The sequence below is a fragment of the Vulpes lagopus genome, chromosome 4 (genome assembly GCF_018345385.1).
Source record: "Vulpes lagopus strain Blue_001 chromosome 4, ASM1834538v1, whole genome shotgun sequence".
NCBI lineage: Eukaryota > Metazoa > Chordata > Mammalia > Carnivora > Canidae > Vulpes > Vulpes lagopus.
Genome location: NC_054827.1, coordinates 50,940,711 through 50,957,901, shown reverse-complemented (window position 1 = coordinate 50,957,901; position 17,191 = coordinate 50,940,711). Strand labels below are relative to the sequence as shown.

General features: G+C 49.1%; 1 protein-coding gene across 9 annotated transcripts in view; it reads left to right on the top strand.

Annotated features, from left to right (window-relative positions):
- Positions 1–17,191, top strand: part of HIPK2 (homeodomain interacting protein kinase 2) — a 192,476-nt gene that overhangs the window by 122,332 nt on the left and 52,953 nt on the right. For all 9 annotated transcript variants that reach the window (XR_005987280.1, XM_041751674.1, XM_041751678.1 and 6 more), the window contains 5 exons: positions 4,457–4,580; positions 4,843–4,962; positions 6,781–6,867; positions 8,674–8,858; positions 14,255–14,417. Coding sequence is in view for 8 of the 9 variants with exons in the window: in XM_041751674.1 (XP_041607608.1) it covers positions 4,457–4,580; positions 4,843–4,962; positions 6,781–6,867; positions 8,674–8,858; positions 14,255–14,417 (679 nt within the window). In the remaining variant the exon portion in view is untranslated. The remainder of the gene's footprint in view (positions 1–4,456; positions 4,581–4,842; positions 4,963–6,780; positions 6,868–8,673; positions 8,859–14,254; positions 14,418–17,191) is intronic.

Here is a 17,191-nt window from a genome sequence, read left to right as displayed (position 1 = left end):
TCCTTGCTTTGGGCCACCTTAGAACTTTCCACCTGACTCACATATTTTAGCACTTTCTTATATTTAATAAAGGTTTATTCAATCACCAAATCCTGATTGATTGAATGGCTACTAAATGCCAGGCACTGTGCTGCCCTGTGGACGTAGCAGGGGAGACAGACAGTAAGCAGGTTATTGGGAAGTGCTGTAAAGTGACATTTATGGCACTGGAGATAGAGACTAACTGGTGTCAAGGGAGGCCTGTCTGTGGCGGTGACAATTAAGCTGGGGTTTGAAGGATGAGAGGGAGGCAGCCATCTGAGCACCAGCGGAGGGAGCATTCAAGGCAGAAGCACAACATGGCATGGAGGCTCTAGGTCCAGAAGGAGCTGGGGTCTTCTAGAAGTTGTCACTGAAATGACAGTGGAGAGCAGGGCAAGGTCCCGATCGCAGTGGCCCCGGGGGCCATGGAAGGAATTAGGTCTCACTCTGAGTGCAGCGGGGAGCCTCTGCAGGCCTGAGAGCAAAGGGAGAGAGAGGTGGCCCGGCCGTGCTGGCAGCCGTGCAGAGAGCGGCCAGGAGGAAGGGAAGACCCGAGAGGGGCTCCGGGTGAGACGGGGGGCGGGGGGGGGTTGGTCAGGGCCAGTGTGGTGGCACCAGAGTTGGGGAATCAAGGACCAGTCTGCGAGATACTCGGGGGCGGCCCCATGGATGGACGGGTGGTGGGGATGAAGGGACAGAAGGGAACCAGAAAGTGTCCCGGGTTCCAGCACAAGCAGCGGGCCATCGGGGCCATGAGTCGGTTCAGTGACACGAGCTGGACGGAGGGAGGAGCGCACTGGGAAGGGGAGGCTGACGAGAAGAGGCCCCTTGTAAACATACAAGTTTGAGGCGACCGTGGGTCATTCCCACAGAGGTGCTGGGCCATCAGCACGTAAACCTGGAGCCGAGGCGAGGCAGACGTGGAGAGGGCCGTTTGGAAATCTGAATGGAGTCTAGACCTGTGGCAGCAGACACGATTGCTGTCGGCTTCCTAGGGTGGTGGGAACCACCCCGCAGATCGCAGGACTCAGAACAGTAGCTATTGACTCTCCCACGGGCCTGGTGACTAGTCTAACATCGAGGTGTGAGCAGGGACACACTCCTTCTGGAGCCATTCGGGGAGGATCCTTCCATGCCTCTTCCAGCTTCCGTGGCCCCGAGCGCTCCTTGGCTGGTGGCAGCATCACTGCCCCCTCTGCCTCCGTCCCCACGTGGCCGTCCTCCCGCTGCTGCGTCTGTGTCCCCATTTCCCTCTTGTAAGGACACCTGTCCTGTTGGCTTCAGGGCTCACCCTACTCCAGCGTGACATAATCTTCACCGATTACATCTGCAGTAACCCCATCCCCAAACAGCGTCACACTCTCAGGTATCAGGGATTAGGACTTCAGCATGTCTGTTCTGGCATTTGACACCCTTCACCCCATAACAGTTACCTAGAACAAGGGCACAAAGAGAGGAGGCAAGGGGTCCTGGGCTTTGCCATCAGAGAGCAGTTGGCTGGAGGAGGACAGGCCAGCAGAAGAATCGGAGAGGCGGAACAGATGCGGGAGCATGTGGTGTCATGAAAAGCTCAGCCTTGTGTCTCAGAGTGGGGACAGGATCGGAGGGTCGCCCGTGGTCAAGATGTGTGGCTCTTGGGTCACAGAGCTGAGAAGTTGACCAGTGGCTGTGACGTGACCACGTGGCCGTGCTGGTCTGGAGAGGCACTGCCCTTGAGTGGGGCAGAGGGTGGGAGGAGGGCGAGAAGATGGGGGGCCAAGCGGAGGAACTGCAGGAGACAGCCCTGGAGATTGGGGGGTGCAGAGAAACAAGGCAACAGCCGCGGGGACGCAAAGAGATGGAGGAAGGGTTTGGTTTTGTGTTCGCTTTGCTTTGTTCTGGTCTTCTGTTTTGTTTTTAAATGAGAAAATCCAGAGCCTGTCTGTGCTTGAATGAGCTGTTTCTGTGTCTGCGTGTTTGTGTTGCACACCCCTGTAGCGTCCAGCCTTCCTTGCTGCCGTCCCAGCACTGGGACCCCTCGGGGACAGGACTGTGCCTCCTGTTCTTTGGTCCCCCGACCATCTAGCCTGATTCTTGAGCATTCTTCATTGTGGCCACACCTAGAAAAATATTCTGCTGTGTATATCCTGGTGCCATGAACGGCTGCCGCTTCATTTCTAATAGAAAACGGACCGAGAGCAGCCTTCACAGGCCCTATGTGCGTAACATCAGTTGACGAAACCCACATCTGGTGTTTCTTGCCAGAGAATGTCACTGAAGTGCCCTCTGCACCTGTCTTGTGTGTCCTCAGGGAACAGAATCTGGGAGTGGGTTTCCAGACTCCACACGACCTTTAGGAAGGTCAGCCCCATGGTCAAGTCCAGAGATGATCCCATGAGATGAGCCCTGCATGTTCCTAAGACCCAACCTGGAAGCTATGAGGGGCAAAAGCCCAGGTCGCAGGAGTATGGAGACAGGGGCGGAGATGCTGGATCCTGCAGCCGCAGCCTGCTGGGGGGAGCTTCACAGGAACCAGGACAGGAGCTCATCCCCCGAGGACAGACCTGAGTCTGCCCATGAGACGCTCTGGAACAGAGAGGACAGAAAAACAGACAGGCTCTGACCCCATTGCTAGAGGCAACCTGCAGTAATCTCATCAGTTTACGGCATCCCTCATTGCAACGCAGATGACTGGCAGGGGACTTCTGGGTGACTCTGGAAAGCCCTGGTGTGTGGTGGCAACCCTAGACACAGTGACCCAGGCCACTGTGGGATTGAAGGCCCCATGGCACAGGACAGTCCAGCAGGGACAGATCCTAAAAGAACCTCTGGCATCCCCAGTGCACCAGCGCCAGAGGGCAAGAGCAGCGTCCCATGTCAGCAAAACCTACGAGAGGCTGAAATGCCAGGCACAACCCTGGCAGCTGAAGATGCCAGCAGGGAGGGGACAGGGAAGACCATTTAAGTAGGGCCAATGGCAGCTTGCCCCCCCAACACACACACACACACACACACACACACACACATTAACTCCCTCCTACCACGCCTGGGAAGACCCACCCAGCCTTGGACTCTGGCAAAAGAATGTAGTGAGTGCAGACTGAGGACTGTGGCACTCTAGAAGCACCTGGCAGCAGTGCGGAGGAATCTCCAGCTCTAAGAAATGAGGAGACTCCCTTTTACTTCTGAAAAATCAAGACTTTGTTACAAAACATGTTGGGTTTTGTTTGTTTGTTTGTTTGTTTGTTTTTCAATGCTCTTACCTGGAGGAAAAAAGATTAGCCATGAGAGCAAATTTAAAAGAGCAAAGTGGGGAGATGCTTTTTAAGTGGGGAGAATCCAACTCGAAGCTCCGCAACAAGTGGAGATGTTTTGACCACACTCTTGCTCCCTCCTCCCGTGCTAGCTGGGTGAAGATAACCCAGACGGTGCAGTTGCCCAGCTCCCACTGCTCCCACTCCAGGCTCCGGAAAGGGGAGGAGAGTGGCGTCCTCTGGCATTGCTTAATCAAGTGGGAAATTTACAGAGAAAACAGAAGCTGGGCTAATGCATTTCATTATCAGCAGAGCGCCTTGAGCCACAGTTTTTAAAGCTGTGTTCATACCTCATACTTTGAACCTGGTTTTCTCCAAAATGTACCCCTCCTTAATCATGACACATTCTCAGAAAAGAAAATGCACTCTGTGGTCTCCTTGGTTTTCATTACTAACTACATGTGAAAATTTCTCTTTGAATTTAGGTGGTTTCCTTCCGAAGTTCCGGCATATAACCCTGCCTATCATTTGAAGGGACGTAGTCCTGCAGTTGGAAATGGGTTTAGAATGGAGTTCTGACTGGTATCCAGACTGGATTCATGAACAGGGTTCTATAATAACAATATTAGAGGACTTTTTAGGAGCCCAACTTTTTAGAAGCTGATGATAAAAAAAAAAAATAGCGTTTCCTTATAAAAGTGTGATTCAGACTCCTTAGAGGACGGATCATTGGCTTAATGGGTTTTGGATTGATCCCCTTGTTCTGGGTAGAAGCAACTTGTCTTCTGTATTACTGAAAGTAGAACGTCTGCATTTCAGAATTCCTTTGTAAAAACCAGGCACTCTCTAAAGATGGGTTTTCTGGGTTTTCAGTTACAAAAGATAACTCCTGGGTCTCTCTAAAGTGGTTATTAGCTCATCTGGTTGGAGTGTAATGGTAATGAAGTTGATGGATGTGACTCCCTGTTCTAGATCCACCCTTTATCTCAGCCTGCCGTCTGACCATACTCCCTGCTGATGGGGAGCACCAGGCCCAAGACCGGGGGGAATCACTCCCACACAGTGCAAGAACCATAGGTCCTCTAGAGGGAAACAGTAATGGCACCCTGGATTTGAAAGACAGGATTTTATGTAGAGTTCATATAGAAGTAGCTGTCCTCCCTTCCAAATTGCTAATGATTTCTCCCATTCTTCCTTTTCAGGGCTCCTGAGATCATCCTTGGTTTACCATTTTGCGAGGCAATTGATATGTGGTCCCTGGGCTGTGTCATTGCTGAGCTGTTCCTGGGCTGGCCGCTCTATCCAGGAGCTTCCGAGTACGATCAGGTGGGTCCAGGTAGCTCAGGCGTTCACAAGAAGCACTTCCTTTATAACATGACACGTGGATGGGGTAATAGGTGTTTCCTTGTCTCTCAAACCTTGCTTCTTGTAACAGTGCTTTTCTTTTTCCTTTCTTTCCCCTTTTTCTTCTCTTACTTCTATCTTTCCCTATAAAATTGTCATTTTTCTAAAAGGCGCTAGAGCCGTTAGTACACCATATGTACAGTGACAGGAAACACCCTGACCTCATTCTCATCTTTTCTTGCAGATTCGGTATATTTCACAAACACAGGGTTTGCCAGCTGAATATTTATTAAGCGCAGGGACAAAGACAACTAGGTTTTTCAACCGTGACACAGACTCACCGTATCCCTTGTGGAGGCTGAAGGTAGGAAGAACATCCCCTGCATTCCTCACCAACACCCGACACTTAGGGAGGAAGGGCACCGTCTGATTAATGGGGAGCTATTGCCATCAGCACGTCGATCCTGGATTTCACATTGATTCAGCCAGCATCGGAGAGGGGGTGATCGTTTTGATACATGGGATGGATGAATTTGAATGTTCAAAAGCCCCACTTTGTTTGGCCTGCTGCCCATAAAGCTCAAATCCCAAGTTCTGGTGGCTAAACTCCTGGGATTTAATCACAGTAAAAACCATGATGACTTCTTGGGTTTGTGCTGGAGAGAGAAATGAACCACCACCACCCCCCTTTAAGGAGCTCCTAACCCAAACTGAGCCTGGACACATGTGGTGAGCCCAAGTTCTCCCCCCAACCCACCCATTCCCACCTACCCCCTGCTGTCACAAGTCCCCGCATTCCTGGTAGGACAGAATGTGGGGCCTTGAATATTGCCTGTGGCAGAGGGTCAGGGAGGAACATTTGAGCTGGACCCTAAAGGATGAAGAGGGTCTTCCAAGCAAAGAAAACAGCCCCAACCACATGGCTCTAGGGAGGGATCTGTTTGTCCCAGCCGACAGGTGGTATAGCGCACCACTGCACACCGTAAATTCTTGGGTGGTTTTACTTTAACGGAAACATATTTTGCTTTCACTTTGATCTGTGCCTAATAATTAAAATCTATGTATTTTCCTGGGAAGGAGAAAATAATGCAAGTCTAAAGTTTGTTTGTGTTCATTTTAGGTGTTTCTTTTTTTGCCAGAGAGTGGGTGGGGTTTGTTTGTTGGGATTTTTTTTGTTTTTGTTTTGTTTTGCTTTGTTTTTTACATAAACCACAGATATGATTTAAAGATAAAGTGTGGCCAGTAGTTGCAGATCTAGAAAAGAGATTTGAGAGCTAAGCAAGCACTCCAAGGCTATTGATGAGAGGGCTGGCATTTGGCAACTATGAGAGTGAGCAGCTCTAGGTCAGGCCCAGTAAAAAAAAGAGTTCTGGGTGGAAGAGGGTGAGACCAGGCAGGGACAGGGTTCATTTTTATGACATAGGTGGTTTATGTTTACTTAGTTTATGCCTACTTGTCCAGCTCTTCCTGGGATAGCAGAGCCTGGAGACTAGTGACTCCAGGTATGCCATCCTTGAGTGAGATTTTGAGGATTAATTACCTATGATCCGTGGATGCGTCTAGAAACCTTGTAGTAATTGGAGATAGCAGCTTCCTAGACCAAGACCACCAAATGTACATGCCTCGGCCCCAGGCAGACACTGGGGCCAGCTGCTGCTCCCTGGTCATGCAGCCTTGACAAACTCCTTAAGCTTGCCATTCCTCTTTCTCCCTCTAGGATATGCATTGGTCATCATCCAACCTAGAATGGTTGTGAAGTATAGTGAATGAGCTCATGTGCTTTAGAATAGTGCCTGGCATGCAGTGAGAGCCATCTGCATGAGAGTTTGAGAAATAAAATAAAATTTAAATTTATAAAACCATGCAGAAAAGGCCTCTGCTTAAACTCAGGGAGAATGAAGGCTTATCAGGATGTGGCCTATCTTGTGGGAACTCTCTGGATCTGATTGAGAGTGGGCCTCTGACAGGTGTTTGTGGGAAGGAAAGAAGAGAGATGAGTTAGTGTGGAGGATGAACAAAGAAAGTAATTAGGGAGCAGGTCACTTTAAAAGGAATCAAAGTGTCCTCTGAAAGGTGGGGGGAAAGGACCCTTCATGAGAAGCAAAAGCTCCAGGGTTTTAGTCACAGTGACAAGGAAATGATTCACATGATCAATCAATCAGCTTTTGCCTCTTTTGACCAGACACCAGATGACCATGAAGCAGAGACGGGGATTAAGTCGAAAGAAGCAAGAAAGTACATATTCAACTGTTTAGATGACATGGCCCAGGTAAGCCCCATGGGTGAGTATGCAATGTTAGCCCTTTACAAACCAAGCACAGCAAGACTTCCCGCATAACATAAGATGGCGGGTAGAAATTCACATTACTCAACTGTGGTGCTTGACCTTGACCTTGAACAATGCTATGCACTCTTAGTAAGAATACTATTGGGTTGGTGGAACATTTTCAAAACTTTACACCAGCTCTTTCAAAATAGCTTCAGTTTATTGGTTCCCATTTGTTTAAAAAAAAAAAAAAAAGGTACTGGCCAATCTTAGTGATGTTTTCATAAGAATTCAAACTCATTAGCACATTTGAGTCTCATGTCCGTGACTCAGTGTATTAATTCCCTCTGGCTGCTGTAACAAACACTACAAACTGGGTGGCTTAAGACAGCATCTATTCTCTCACAGTGCAAGAAGCTAGAAGTTCGACATTCAAGTACCCTGGGCCATACTCCCTCTGAAGGCTCTAGAGAGAAACAGGCCCAGCCCCAGCCCCAGTGTCTGCTGGCCCCTGCCATCATGGGTGTTCCCCGACATGTAGCTACATCACCCTCCCTGACCTCTTTATCCTTCTTCATGTGGCCTTTATCCCTGAGTTTCATCCTATCTGGGCACCAAATCTCTCCTCTTTCTCTTGTAAAGATACCAGTCATTGGTTGCTCCAGTATGGCCTCATTTCCACTTGATTGACATCTGCAAAGGCCCTGTTTCCAAATAAGGTCACATTCACAGGTACCAAGGATTAGCACTTAAACGTATCTTTTGCTGCCACACTGTTCAACCCACTTCAGTCAGTCTCTCTCAGCTCACTGGAGGGACCACAGGCTTTCACCTTTGTGCCCAGAGAACATTCTAGAACTTTAGCTATTTTTAGTGTAAAGACTAGTCTAAAATCAGGGCAACCCAAAGAGAGTTTCTCTTAAAAGCGATGCAAAGTAAAGCTATCGACTCAGCACACTTCTTACTGAGGCGAGTGTAACCAAGTCATGATTCTGAGTAAAGGATACTTGTCAGTTGATTAGAAGCTTAGATTGTCTGAGAAAACTGAAATTGCTTTCCAGAGCATGCCTGGGAAAATAATAGAAAGCACCACAAAACAAGTCTTTCAAAAGCTGTCATAGGCTTGCTCTTGGAAGAAATATCCTGTGTTCAGGTACTCAGCTTGTCTTGGCCAGAGGTAAGCCCAGTGACACGGGGCCTAAATTAATTCTGGCCCTTACTCAGGGCACAGCCAGAGGACACATACACTGTGCATGTACAAAGAGGCCACATAGGCCTCTGCAGTTTAAATAAATAACCCTCTTGGCATTTCAGTTTTTACTACTTGGGTGTAGTTACTGTTTTTTGATTGTGGCAACATACGCATAGCATAAAACTGACCATTTTAACCATTCTTAAGTATCTAATTCAGCAGCTATCAAGTCCATTCACATTGTTATGCAACCAGGGTGAAGAAGTCTTTCCATCCTGTGGTTATTTTCAATGAGGTGTGATGTGAGGTACATTTCAACTTAGCTGATCGAAGCAGGAGCAGTGCACATCCTGTTACTTCTCTGTATTTGCGAGCGTCATCAGTGGCCCGCTGCCTTCCCCACGCATGGCCTCCCTCTGCCTTTCCTGGGGAGGGAGCAGCCACAGGCTGTAGGCAGTGACAGCCCACAGCAGTGGCTGCAGCAGGGCACTCACAGCCTGCTGGGGATGGGGAAGGGGCAACTGAGAGATAGGGACAGAGTCCTGGGCAGAGATAAAGGAAGTCCGGGGAGGGGGGCACAGCAGGGGTTTTGGTAACCTGTCCGGATTTCCCTCCAGGTGAACATGACAACAGATCTAGAAGGGAGTGACATGTTGGTGGAGAAGGCAGACCGGCGGGAGTTCATCGACCTGTTAAAGAAGATGCTGACCATAGATGCTGATAAGAGAATCACTCCCATCGAAACCCTGAACCACCCCTTTGTCACCATGACACACCTCCTCGATTTTCCCCACAGTACACAGTAGGTGTCTTGCTCAGTGCTTTTTACCAGAGTCAGCAAACTTCTTTAAAATATCAGATAGTAAATATCTTAGGCTTTGTGGCCATACAGCAGTCTCTGTCACAACCACTCAGCTCTGCCGTTAGAGCTGAAAAAAGCCGTAGACCATACGAAACCAGTGAGTGGGACTGCATTTCAATAAAACATTATTTGTAAAAACAGGTGGCAGTCAGCTTGAGTGGCCCTGGGCTGCACTGTGCTTTACACCAAAAAGGAGGGAATGCTGGAGCCTAGGAGAGCGCGAGGCGGGCTGAACCAGCCCCTGGGACCTGAGCATGAAAGGAGTGCCGTCCATAGACAGCAGCGTCGATGAGGCAAAGCCCTTCCAGTGCCAGAGGTCACTCCCAGAACCATTCTGGAGTGGACTCACTCTAGTTTGGATTTGGGTTTGTGCATTCAGCCAGCCAGCCAGCGGACTGCGAGCTGTGCCACATGTGGGTACCTTGTGGGGCAGAGCAGACGGGGCCCCTGCCCATTGGAGTTTCCAGCCTGTAGGTGAGAGAAAGGCACCTAACAGGTGATCTGCAGAGAAGCAGAGTTTTCCCAGGGAAAGTAGGCTGCAATCACGGCAGGGCAGCCAGCCCCTAACGAATGACTGCCAGAAAATGAGCAATAGGTAACCAGTGGAAAGGCCGGCAAAGGCAAGAAGGCCACTGCCAGGTGGGGACCCCCAAACATGAGCAGCAGAGGGGCTGGGGTCCCAGGGAAAGAGGAAATGGACAGGGCGCCCTGTTCATGGTTTGGGTGTTTATCCTAAGAGCAGTGGAAGTCACAGAGGACTTCTAAACGGGATACATTTAACAAAGACCTACCTGTGCTTCATCATCAAGTCAGAGGAGCTTGGAGACCACGTGCCCGTCGAGGTGGGCAATGTCAAAGTTGTGGGCGGCCTGAAAGCTGGGCCAGCAAGTTGCTGGGCTCAGGGTGGGTGGAGAGAGAACTGGGAGGGCCTAGAGGGGCCCAGGGGGGGTTCTTCTGATACAAAGAGACTGGAACAGGTCAAGGTGCTGGCAGGGAGTGTCTGCGGCGAGTGAAGGATTGCAGAGAAGGGCACAGAAGTTCCCTGAGACGTCGGGAGGGGCCAGGATTGCAAGGCCATTGTCGCCAGAAGGGCTGGACAAGGGGGGTCGAGGGTGTTCTTTAGGCAGCTCCTGTCTTTTGTTGAGAGCAAGGTGGCTGGGGGGCTGAAGGAGTGTAGGAAAGCCTGGGTAGTCAGGACAGGAAATGGAAGAGCAAGCCCAACAGAGCAATATGGGGCAGCGGAGCATGAAGGTTGGACGTGAATAGTGTAGAGGGTAACCGGACCCCGCAGGTGAGGGCCTGGAGACGACAGACAGTTAACTGGGGTCATCCAGGTGGGAACTTTGCCAGGCTGCTAAGAGGAGGAGACAAACTGACAGACTTAGGACGTTGGCACTAGAGTGCTGTAATCTAAATGATGGCTGTGGGAGGCTTAGCTGTGACAGGGAGAGGAAGCAAAGATGAAGGGGCCAGACGGGCTGAACGGTCTGATCACCTCAAAGATTGGTGGTTTTAGCGACAGCCAAAAGATCCAGAGGGGCCAAAGCGTGGCCGGGAGATGGGTGCTTGAATCTGCAGTGTGGGGAAGTGGAGTGGTTGCGGTTGCCCGGGAATGGGTGGCTGGAATCGACAGCAGGCCACTGGGATGAGAAGTAGCCGAGAGGCCAGAGCACCTGACCTCTGAAGCCTCCACCACCGAGCAGGGCATGGGGCACCGCAGAGGACCGAGGTGGAGGACCGAGGTGCCCCAGGCTTCAGTGACTGACAGGGAGCAGTGGTGCCAGAACGGGAGGAGCGTTGGTTTGCAGGGGCTGTGGTAACAAAGCACACGGAGGGGCTGACGGGCTTAAACAGCAGTTTATTTTCTCACCGTTCTAGAAGACCAAGACCAAACACCAAGATCAAGGTGTTTGGTGGCACTGGTTTTTTCTCAGGCTGCTCTGCTTGGCCTGTGAATGGCCATCCCCTCCCTACAGCCTCACAGGGTCCTTCTGTTTGCATCTGTGTCCTAATTTCCTCCTCCTCCTAGGGAATTGGATTAGGGCCCACCCTGCTGGCCTCATTTTACCCCTTTCAAGATCCCCTCTCCTGATGCAGTCACATTCTGAAGTCCTGGGGCCTGAGAACTTCAAGGTGTGAATTTGGGGGCACAGTCCAGCCTGTAACAGAGGGTAACAAGGGATCTCACCTTAGCCTCTCCACCCCCAGGGACCTAGGATGTTAAAGAATAAGTAGCCCCCTCCCTGGATGTCTGCAGGTAGGTGCTGTGTGCTCAAGGGAGCGCCAGGTTTTAGTTAGGGTTAGGAGAACACAGGGATGCATGAAGGGGCTGAGGATAAGAGATGTTTGCACGTCCTGGCCGGGCCTGCCATAGCCAAACTCCGATGGAGCCGAGTCTCAAGGCTGGACTTGACCTTATCCGAAGCTGCAAGAAATGAGTGGGTGGTGCCCTCATTACCTCCTCTGATTTCAATGCTGGTCCTTATCAGTTGATGCTGAGTAAGTGAGATCATATTGCAGCAACCACACGGTGCATCTTTAAATTAAAACCATGTTTGAAACAACTGATCTGCAGTACAAAGAAGGAACTCAGACCCCTCCCTGGCAAGCCCTCTTTACAGGATATGTCCTGTTTCTGGGGTGGCATGGGTAAATCAAGGAGTCAGTCTGCACAACAGAAGGAAGGTACACTTGGTGATTTACTGAATAGGATTCCCGTGAGACCGGTCCTTTTATATTCAGGGGCCAAGTGAGACATTTGTGAAACGGCATGGTAGGAGATGGAGTGGTGCTCTGTAGAGGGCTCCCGTTAGCCATCTGCATAGTCGATGAGACAGTCACCCACATAAAGTCAGGGGTGTAGTTGAATGACCTCAGAGCCCTGTCACATCTGGGTTCTGTTAAGGAAGCAGCAATAGAATGCTTCACTGTCCTTGGTGAAGACCAAGCGTGGAGACCATGGGCATCAGTTTCAAATTCAGAATTTGGTGTAGATCCAGGAGGATCATTAACAATTTAGAATTCAGAAAATGGGCCCCAGAAGGAAAGACAGGTCTCTGAGCACACCTAGGCTTACCTGAGAGTAGGCCTAACCTATAAGGGTCCCTAGAACTGGCTGGGAAGACTGTGAGAATTACAGGGCAAGGAGAAACCTCCAGCCCACACTGCTGAAGATCCTTGGGGCTGGGTCAGAGCTGCCCCAACATCTAGATTACCAAGGTGAAAGAGACCCCACCCATTTCTCCATACCAGGGTTCTAGAGCACAGATTCCTTAAAAACCATTCTCACAGAATTAACCCAAAGTGCAGGTTGCTTGCCTGTCTTCCTGAAACTCAAAACTCAGACCATTTCAATTAGAAAATTCTGAGTCTAAAAGCTTTGGGTTGAATTGTCACAAAACCATATAATGCTTTAAATACATTCCAATAAGAATACAAAATCCATCATTTTATTCTTTCAGCTTCCATGTGAAAGCACTTAGCAGTTTGCTTGGTACTTGGTAGATGCTCAAAACATGTTGGCATTACCAGCATTATTAGTAGTATTTTTAGCTCTTAGTTACCATAGAATAGGTTTTCCTTTCTCTCCAGGGTCACAGTCAGTAAGTGTTTATTTTGTGTGCATTGTGTGGCCATTCTAAGTAGTCATTAACTCAGAAAGAAAGGCTTCTCTGAGCATGTCTGAGTTCGGAACATCTTTCATGGAAAGGATGTTTAGGGATAGCCCACAAGCACCTGCTTGGCCCAAAATATAGATTACCCATAGTATACATTTGTAATCCTTTAATTTCTTAATTTAAAGATTTTTATTTGGGATCCCCGAGTGGCGCAGCGGTTTGGCGCCTGCCTTTGGCCCAGGGCGCGATCCTGGAGACCCGGGATCGAATCCCACATTGGGCTTCCAGTGCATGGAGCCTGCTTCTCCCTCTGCCTGTGTCTCTGCCTCTCTCTCTTTCTCTGTGACTATCATAAATTTAAAAAAATCAAAAAAAAATAAAGATTTTTATTTGCAAGAGAAAGAGCACACACAAGCAGGGGGAGGGACAGAGGGAGAAGCAAATTCCCCACTGAGCAGAGAGCCCGATGTAGGACTCGATCCCAGGACCCTGGGATCAGGCCCTGAGCCAAAGGCAGATGCTCAACCAACTGAGTCACCCAGGTACCTCTACATTTATAATCCTAAGTAGCAGAAAATTAATATTTTATTTATATTCACTTATTATATTATTTATAATTAAAGTAAGTAGTGAGAATTGAAGTTTAAATGCTGTTTCACTATCCTGAATATTATTAGCATTTAGGAAAAGTCAGTTTAATGAGAAGACAAGTGAATGAGAAACAATGTACAAATCCCAAAGGACACTCTGTGGTGGATTTTCAAGAACTCAGTGGTTGAGGCCACTGTGGTTTTCTTTTCCTTGAGGCCAGTGGCAGCAACATTTTTATACTTTACTTTCCTAACTAGGAAATCCTAATTTTGATTCACAAGTGCAATGAAGGAAGAAAAAGAGGGAGAGAAATTTTATTTCATGTAACTGGGCAAGAATGAGAAAAGCAAAAGGGAGGATGAATCAGGAGGCAAAAGAGGATGTATATGCACACGTGAGGAAACTGCTAGTAATTAACTCTTCAACTGGCTGATGACCTCTCTATCCTCTCTCAAACGTCATCCTTACTCGTAAAATAGGGGCAACAATCCTCTCTCCCTCTTGTGGTTGTTGTAGGACTGAGTGAAAGGGTGCCTGCAAACACACCTGCCACGGTTCTCAATAGATGGGAACCACTATTATTATTACTAGTATCACGTGCAATTCCAGTGCGGATGGACCAAGAGTGGCAACAGGGACATGGTAGTGGGTTGGCTGATTCCTTGGCCATCCCCTAGATGGCGCCGGTGCCCCAGAAGCACAAGGAGTTGTCTTCGGTAAGATCGAGGCTGGTCAGAAGCTACTGTTTCCTGTTCCCCCATCCGAGAAACCACCCTGAAAGCCTGGAAGGAACAGTGAGGTTGGCTCAGCAGATCAGGGATCTGAGGAAGAGACAGCGAGGGCCGACAAGTCCCGTCAAGTCAAGTCCGTTGTGCGATGGAGAACCTCCACCCATCCTGGATGGGGAAAGGGGGAGGAAGACAGCAGGGGAAATTCATCTGCATAACCTTAACTCTTGGAAATGCAGACTTTGCGTGAGAAATCCAGGAAGTTTAGACCTAAAGTTAAGTTTCCCTGGTTGTCTTGTTTATTACATTAACTGTTCTCTCCTTTTTCTCTCCATTTTCTCCCCTTTATCCCATGTATCCTCTTCTCTTTCCCCCACGCCTCTGCCTGTCGCATGAACAGCGTCAAATCATGTTTCCAGAACATGGAGATTTGCAAGCGTCGGGTGAATATGTATGACACGGTGAACCAGAGCAAAACCCCTTTCATTACACATGTGGCCCCCAGCACATCCACCAACCTGACCATGACCTTCAACAACCAGCTGAACACTGTCCACAACCAGGTAAATACGGAGCAGAGGGGGAAGGCGGGCAAGGGTGCCGGCGAGCAGCAAGAATTGTATTTTCCCTGCGAACCTAGTCAGGAGTCCAGAATTCTCCGATACCATATACAAGAGACAGTGTCATACACAAGGTTCCTCTACAGTCATATTTAACGATGTAAGCAAGTATTTCCTTCCAAGCTTATTTCTTTGGAGAGACCTACACTCTGGATGGACTGCTGGTCCCACGGAGATGGCACCTCTTACTGTTTCCCTCTATCCCGATGTGAGAGTGATGTAAAGCCTCCTCCTGTCATGTTTTTATGTCTGACATATGTGCCTGGGGAAGAATTCTAGCACTTGAGGGGACACTGGCGATCATGCAGTTTCAGACCCCTCCCCCTTGTCCCTGCACACATGGTCTCCTCTTGGGACAGATAAAACCTGTCCTTTCTCCAAGTTACAGGGAAAACCAATTCATTAGTCTGCCACTAGAACCCCAGCAGCTGGAACCAGAGGGGACCCGGAAAGTGAGGTTTTCTTCTCAAAGATTTCCATCTTCTTGCAAAAAAAAAAAAAAATGAGCAGAACCCCACACCTAACAGGCTTTTTAAAATATGAATTATAGGGGACCCCTGGGTGGCTTAGCGGCTTAGCGCCTGCCTTCAGCCCAGGGCGTGAGCCTGGAGACCCAGGATCGAGTCCCACATCGGGCTCCCTGCATGGAGCCTGCTTCTCCCTCTGCCTGTGTCTCTGCCTCTCTTCCTCTCTGTGTCTCTCATGAATAAATTTTTTTTAAAAACTTTAAAAAATATATGAATTATAGCCAGGAAATATTTACAGAGTGAATAACCTCCAAATCCTAGTCCAGGCTGCCTCCCTCTGACATCTAAGAGACTTTGACTTTTATTCCCAAATTCTAGTCTTAACCACTTCCCCAAAAGGCTGTCCCTAAATTTTTTTCAGCCTTACTATCAGTCTGCAATGGCCTCAACATTCCTGTGTGTGTGTGTGTGTGTGTGTGTGTGAACACACATGCACGTGCGCACACACCCCTGCGGAGGAAGGGAGTGTATATGTTCTAATCCTGAAATATGAATACCTCTGCCTGGCCCTCCACTCTCTACTCTCTTCTGACAGGTCCCCTACTGTCACTGTAGAGGCACTGACCCCAGCCTCCAGCACCACCGCATCTCCTTCTCCCCTCCCCTGCCTATTCTAGGCCAGTCCTGTAGCACCCCGAGTTGCTGAGACCAAGCTTTTCCTCTGTGGCCTCTCTCCCCCTGCCTATATCCAGGAGAGGCCACCTGGAATCTGCCCCCACCGGGGCCATTGGTATTCTTAAAACTCCCATTAGGGGGAAGAGCTAATGCTAAGACCCAGAGTCCAGAGGAACAAACGGTCTCTCCCAGTGCCTGGCCCAGCGCTCAGGCTAAGGTGTCCGTAGCCAGGCCTATGAGCTCCTTGACCAAATACCACCATGGTTTTGTCTTTCATCACCAAAACACCATTACATCAGCAGGCAGAAGGGTTTGTTTTGTTGTTTTGTTTTGTTTTTTATTTGAGAGAGAGGAGAATAGGGAGAGGGACAGGCCGACTCCATGCCGAGAGTGGACCCTGACACGAGGCTCCATTTCACGACCCTAAGATCACAACCTGAGCCAAAATCCAGAGTCAGACACTTAACTGACTGAGCCACCCACGCACCCCCAGATGGGTTAATATAACAGAGAAGTTCATTTAAATTGATAGTGTCAGGGAGAGTTTCAGTGTGGGGCACATGGGACCCAGGCGAGACCCTGAAGCACAGAGTCCTGGAGAGAATGCTGTGGGCCGGAGAATGCTTTGTGTGAGTCAGCAGGAACTGCACTCATGCTCTGCGAACAGTGAGTTGACTCTGGCTGGTGCCAGGAGCACAGAGTGCAGAAGGAGATAAATTTGGAAGGGAGGTTTGGCCAAACCATGGGAAAGGAGTGCCAGAGCAAAGTGCATTTATAGTGTTTATTAGACAGTAATTGGATATTTGGGGGCAGAGGTGGTGACATGCTCAAAGTAGTCTTTTGGAAAGAATGTTCTAGCCTCATTCCCCAAGAAGAATCGAAGGGAAAAAGTGGAGGCCAGAACTTCACTAAACAGAGTCCAGGCACCAGGGGAGAGACTTTCAGCTAAGGAAGTAGCAATTGAAGAGTGAGATTCCAGGGACAGTTCAGAGGAGGCAGCTGCAAGAGGTGGAACAGTCGAGTACCCATGTGGGAACCTGGAAGATACCAGTCCCCAACGAGAGAAGCCCAAGGGACGGTGGGAAATGTGTGGTGGGGAGCCTCCAGGACAAGTGGGGCTGCTGGGAGGACAGAGAGGAAACACAAGGCACATCATCAGTAACAAAACACACACCCCGCACACGTCACACGTGCATTCTCAGTCACACTACCTGGAGCCCCAGAAGAGCCACTTACTGTGACACTGTTTATTTTAAAATACAAGCACGTGCGTTACCTAACGGAGTGATTACTTCCAAACAAACCAATTTGCTTTGCACTAAAAATCAGTGTAAAGTCTAAGTATTAGTAAAAAATGTAAAATGAGACTTTATCCCTTTTATCAAATTTGACATGTAGACATACCCTTCCTAAAATTCTATTTCTGCATGTATCCAGGATACCCTTGCGGCTCTTTCCCCCCGTAGCCTTCAGTCTGGGTAACCTCTAATAGCAAGACTTGTAATAAACTGTTGAATTCGAAGATACTGGTGACCTCCACCTATCTTGCTGCAGGATCAGTGTGAAGAGGCTAAG